Source organism: Atta cephalotes (genome assembly GCF_000143395.1).
Source record: "Atta cephalotes unplaced genomic scaffold scaffold00021, whole genome shotgun sequence".
NCBI lineage: Eukaryota > Metazoa > Arthropoda > Insecta > Hymenoptera > Formicidae > Atta > Atta cephalotes.
In genome coordinates this window covers 3,635,944-3,641,127 of record NW_012130085.1, presented here as the reverse complement: position 1 = coordinate 3,641,127, position 5,184 = coordinate 3,635,944, and the positions used below count along the sequence as shown (strand labels likewise).

The window sequence follows — 5,184 nt, the reverse complement described above, 5'->3', positions numbered from 1 at the left end:
ACACACTATATATATATATATATATAGTGTGTGTATGTGTGTGTGTGTGTGTGTGTGTGTGTGTGTGTGTGTGTGTGTGTGTGTCAATGCCATGATTTATTTTATATATATATATATGCTATCCCGACAATTAAACTTTAAAGAATCACTTATTTATTTTACAAAGAAAAATTCATAAACTTCATCTAAATAATCATCGAAATAATTGAAAAAATTAAGTTTTCGAATTCTTTTATTTTATTATTTGATTTGCAAAAGCTGTTGAGCATTATGGCTTGAATATAATATCACATACATTTAATATCTATATCTAATCCATCATTTTACACATTAGAAGCTTTTATAATGAAATCTCATTTATATGAATAAAATTTAATAATTTAGTTAAATGTTAGCTCTTTAATGCATATGTAGCACACATTGGAATTTATTTATTTACATATTATCATATTAGAATTCGATTAAAAGTCTCTGAGAGCGTAAATAAAAGATCGAGTGTGTACATAATTGGTTTACATGTGCTATATCATTAAATAGAACATGCACAATTGTCAAAATACGAAAAATAAAAGTTATTTTGTATACAAATAAAATATCTCTTCTTTTTATAAATATAGATTTAAAAGTTTGTACATGTTAATTTTCAAAACAGATGAAGAGAGTATAAAGTATTATTTATTATAAATCATAAAAATCAATTTTGATCGAAAATCAATAATGATTTCTCTTTAATCATTGTTAATTATATTTTGATAGGAGTGTAAAAAATTCTTAAATATTACAACTAACTGATCATAGCTAAAACATAAGTCTTTTTTTTGTTATATCTATTGAGGTAATGTAAAATCCTATTCACATAAATTGTTTTCATCCCTTTCTTGAAGAGACAGATAAACCATAATTAATTTCAAATAAATAAAACTGTAATTACAACAATCTTTTTTACAGTTTAGAAATTCTACCAATAGAATGAACTACTTAGAAATTCTGCGGTAGATTTATATAAAGATGAAGCGCTTTGCTTTAAACCAGTAAATAATGACACAACTCCCTCCTTATCATCTTCTTCTTCCTCCTCGGGCAAGTAATCAGGCAATCCTTCGCTGTCGGAATCGCCTACTTGTATCTGAAAAAGATTCATCATATTCAATATGAAACATCGTGTTTAATTTTTTAGAAACAAAAATTACATTTAAAATATGAAACACATCCGTCTATCATATAAAAACAGACTATAAATCATAGTAATAGCTGTAATAATGATCTTTACCAATGTTACAAGAAACTCTTGATTAAATTTGTTTTTCATAACCAATCTTGCTTCCATATTGTCCGTATGTTTGTCGATCGCTTCTGCAATCTGTTTAGCGGTGACATAATTCAAAGTGCGCATAGTTACACGTTGATGCTCTACATCAACAACAAGCGAAATAAGACCTTCAATTCTTATTAATATCCCTTCCAACTCGGCTCGGGTTTCCTAATTATTTTGATTATTTTATTATACTCTCCAATGTATAGCTAGCTATTTTTATAATTATGTTCTCACATATGATATTAATAAACTAAAATAGATGCATATTCTTGAGAGGCTTCTACGGGTGCTTTCTATATAAAGATTATGCATTTCGTAAGTTTTCTCTGTGTCCAGAGGTTCGATTCTGTCGACTTCAAATGATCTGTGAACTTCAAACAAAGTCAAAATTACAAAAGCGAGCAAATTTACTAGGTGTTAACCAATGAAATAATCAGTATTCTAATAAATTCGCTCATTTTTATAATTTTCACTTCATTTCAAAATACAGAATCAATCTCCAAATTCATTCTTGGAATGTTTTGTGAACCTTACAGTCTACTTCATCAGGGCGAGGAGCAGCTTGATAGTATCATGAACTGCAAGGTTTGTTTTTTTTCACGAAATGTTGGCATTCCAAGAATGGATCTGGACACAGAGAAAACCCGCAAAACGCATAATCTTTATAAAATAGATACAATTACTTACTGGTACTATTACTTACTGGTAATAAACCCTGAACATGTAAAACTATTACATGTGTTTTCAACTTTTTGGGTTCTATAACTCGCCTGCAACGACTGCGCAAATTATATATAGGCGGTTTCATACGCTCTATGTCATCTTTGACATGCTGCGCTCGACCGGCTATCTTTGGTTCATTCAAGCTGTACTTGTTAATAATTCCCTCCAAGGATTCGCGCACACCAAAAGTAGATGTAATGTGTATATAATTGTCTACATTTTTAACAAATATCTCCAGAATATCCAGAGCTAAATTAACCACATCTAAATCAGGTACTTCTAAAACGTACGCTATGTATGATAAGACTGTCTTATCCTGAAATAAATCAATCAGCAATAATGTATTCAGTAAACAAAATCTTAATAGTAATTAATAGTAATGTTAACAGTTTGCCAACAGATTTAAGAACAGGACATTATGACAGATTGACATAAAGTTGTTCGACCAGCAAAACCTGTGTCGATCATATATAATTTGATAGCAGATATCAAAGTTTCTGTTATTAATTTCTTATAATATACTATTACTCCAAATTTTATCTATTTTATCTTTCTTAATTAAATGAAGAAGAATAAGTTTTAATCTTTCTTCCTAATCTTTTAAATATTGGACTTAACAATAATGTTTCATGGTTTAAAATTTCTATATGTATAAAGAGAACATAGTAGAATTAAAATAGAATTTAGTTGTATAAAAGATACATACAAAAATTTAGATTGGCAAATAGCTTTTGAGCAATAGTATATTTTGTTAATTGATTATCATTATGTTATATTTCCACTGGCATTCTGCTGGAAAAATTTATAAGACACTTTATAAAATTTTCATATAATAGAATTGACTATCTGGGATCTATCTTGCTTCATTTTCATGAATTGGAGTATTCACCTTCAGAATCGTGTCATGGTTCGCAAAATCGTCCGCGAGTTTCCTGTACGTCTGGAGAGTCTCTTGCAGCTCCCGCGGGTCCACATCTACGACCTCGTCTACATCTACGTCTACGGAATCCTCTCCGTCCATCGTCCAAATGTTACGTCGACATTAACGCTTAAGACTCGTGCGCGGCTAAATGAGATTTGCTTTTTAATAATGAAAGCAAACTGTGAATCCAGCGGAAATTCTCCCCATCTCGTAGGAAAAACGACGAAATGATTTCACTATTTTCTCCGACGAGCGATATTACGTCGCAACGGCGTCAACCTGATTTTCGTGTTCTAACCTTATCCGCAGAATCGTCGAGAAACTAACATATTGAAACGTACTCTGAATGTCGAATGGCGTGAATGAAAGAAAACTTTAGATTTTCACATTTAGCATTTGATTAAAATCAACTGAGACATGTCCTCGCATGCAAGTCACTGATATTCAAGTCAATATCGCTCTTATCTACTGAACCGTCTGAATGTTCTTTTATATATGATATATGACGGAGGAGAAGGGATGAAGAAATTAGTCGTCTTTCTGACTACCATGGATCGTGGATAACCAATCTTGGGATTGTAATATTACGATATGTAATTTAAAGAAACGACAATTTTTTAATTGAGCTGTTCAATTCCTGTTACGTTTGCAAACGAAATTTACGATCGCAGAATGTGATAGATAGGATCATGATGGAAGGATAGGATAATAAATAAATTAAAGATGCAACGTTAAATCATAAACGTCGATATCGAAATAAATATATGGGCGCATGATATACATATTCCGGGTGTTCGTCTGTGTAATATATATTGTATCTAAATATTACTAAACATTCGTGCATTATATATTGCACGATTATGATAGTTATTTTATTTTCCTTTCATAATTATTGCCATAGTTTTGTTTTTTAAAATTTCGATATCGGAGTATCTGTGGGCGCGCGATACATAATATATCTATTCCGAGCGTGCGTATATGATGCATATTGTATCTCAAAATCGAATCTTATATATATAGGATCGTCTTAAGATATCGTGAACCAACAACAGAGGGCTGTGTATTAGCATTTTAAGATTATTATAGCATATTGATTCTTAGACATTATTTAAAACGATCTTAAAATATTAAGAAAATTACTATAATATATCGGTCAATATTCGTATATTACATATATTCGTATATTACATATTGCATGATTATAATTTTGTTATTAAATATTAAACTCTTATTATTAATATTGTTGTCAATATCTTATATAATTATATTTTCATCTTACAATATTATCAATATTAAACATTTTACTATTACAAAATATTATTAAAATTATGTTTTATTAAAGATAATTAATAGATATTATTAAAGTTTTAATTGTGAGCGTAAATTTATATAAAAAAAGATGGAAATATTAATAAATTATATTTAATATATGTATAATATAGAAATAAATGTAATGATACTATAATATAAAGCATAAAAAATGATCAATTACAAAAAATATATATTTAAATCTTTCTATCTCTAATTCTAATATTACATGATACAAATGTTTATAATTTATACCATCATCGATGAAACGATGTAAAATATAATAATAAATAAAGCTGTTTTTTGAAGCTACAATGCTTAGAATATTGATTTCGATTATTTTTAATTAATATTCTCTAATTGTATTAGATATTCTCTGGATATAATTATAGGAATTTAAAATTTATTAATTTTTCAAGTTTCATTCTTGCAATCCGGAGTGGCTGATTTGATTCTATAATGGTTTTAATTTTATTCGTATTGATACAAATAATGAAAAAGAATTTGTATGTAATAAATATAACTTAAAATTACAATGTTCGACATATTTATCCAATTATATTTTTTGATGTTTATCTAAGATTTTGATTTTTGAAGCTTTAAATTTTTACAATTTAATTTCATCGATTTAAAATTCTAGAAATTTTTTAAAATGCTATATTCTTAATATCTTAATTAATGTCCTCTTTTTCTTCTTGTAATTATATTTTTCTAAAACTGACAGTTTTCGCAAGTTCAATTTTTCAAGATTTAAACTTTCAAACCTTAAAAAAGATCTTGAACATTTTTTAAATTCTTCTTTTTAAATTCAATTAATTCTCTCTCTTTGCTGATTATATTCTATCGATATTCAATCGATTTAAAAATGTAATTTCTCGATCAATTAAGACTTAACGTAGAAATACAGAAGAATATA

At 28.1% G+C, this 5,184-nt stretch overlaps 2 protein-coding genes across 2 annotated transcripts in view; one reads left to right on the top strand and one right to left on the bottom strand.

The window, feature by feature from the left end:
• Positions 1–958: 958 nt before the first annotated feature.
• LOC105619403 (armadillo repeat-containing protein 1-like) lies at positions 959–3,059 on the bottom strand. The gene is made up of 4 exons (XM_012200924.1): positions 2,928–3,059; positions 2,019–2,354; positions 1,271–1,480; positions 959–1,126 (listed from the first exon to the last, which is right to left on the bottom strand). Exons 1-4 carry the CDS (start codon positions 3,057–3,059, stop codon positions 959–961), a joined length of 846 nt encoding a protein of 281 aa, XP_012056314.1.
• A 328-nt stretch (positions 3,060–3,387) lies between these two features.
• Positions 3,388–5,184, top strand: part of LOC105619458 (cationic amino acid transporter 4) — a 7,393-nt gene continuing 5,596 nt past the window's right edge. Inside the window, exon 1 of the mRNA XM_012200976.1 lies at positions 3,388–3,425. Coding sequence (XP_012056366.1) covers positions 3,388–3,425 — 38 coding nt within the window. The remainder of the gene's footprint in view (positions 3,426–5,184) is intronic.

Bases quoted from the DNA above. Each gene is read 5' to 3' on its own strand.
- LOC105619403 (XM_012200924.1), bottom strand. From the start codon at position 3,059: ATGGACGGAGAGGATTCCGTAGACGTAGATGTAGACGAGGTCGTAGAT. The intron at 2,355-2,927 runs GTGAATACTCCA...GATTTATTTCAG, and splicing joins ACCATGACACGATTCTGAAG to GATAAGACAGTCTTATCATA. The intron at 1,481-2,018 runs GTAAGTAATAGT...CAAAATAATTAG, and splicing joins ATGTTCAGGGTTTATTACCA to GAAACCCGAGCCGAGTTGGA.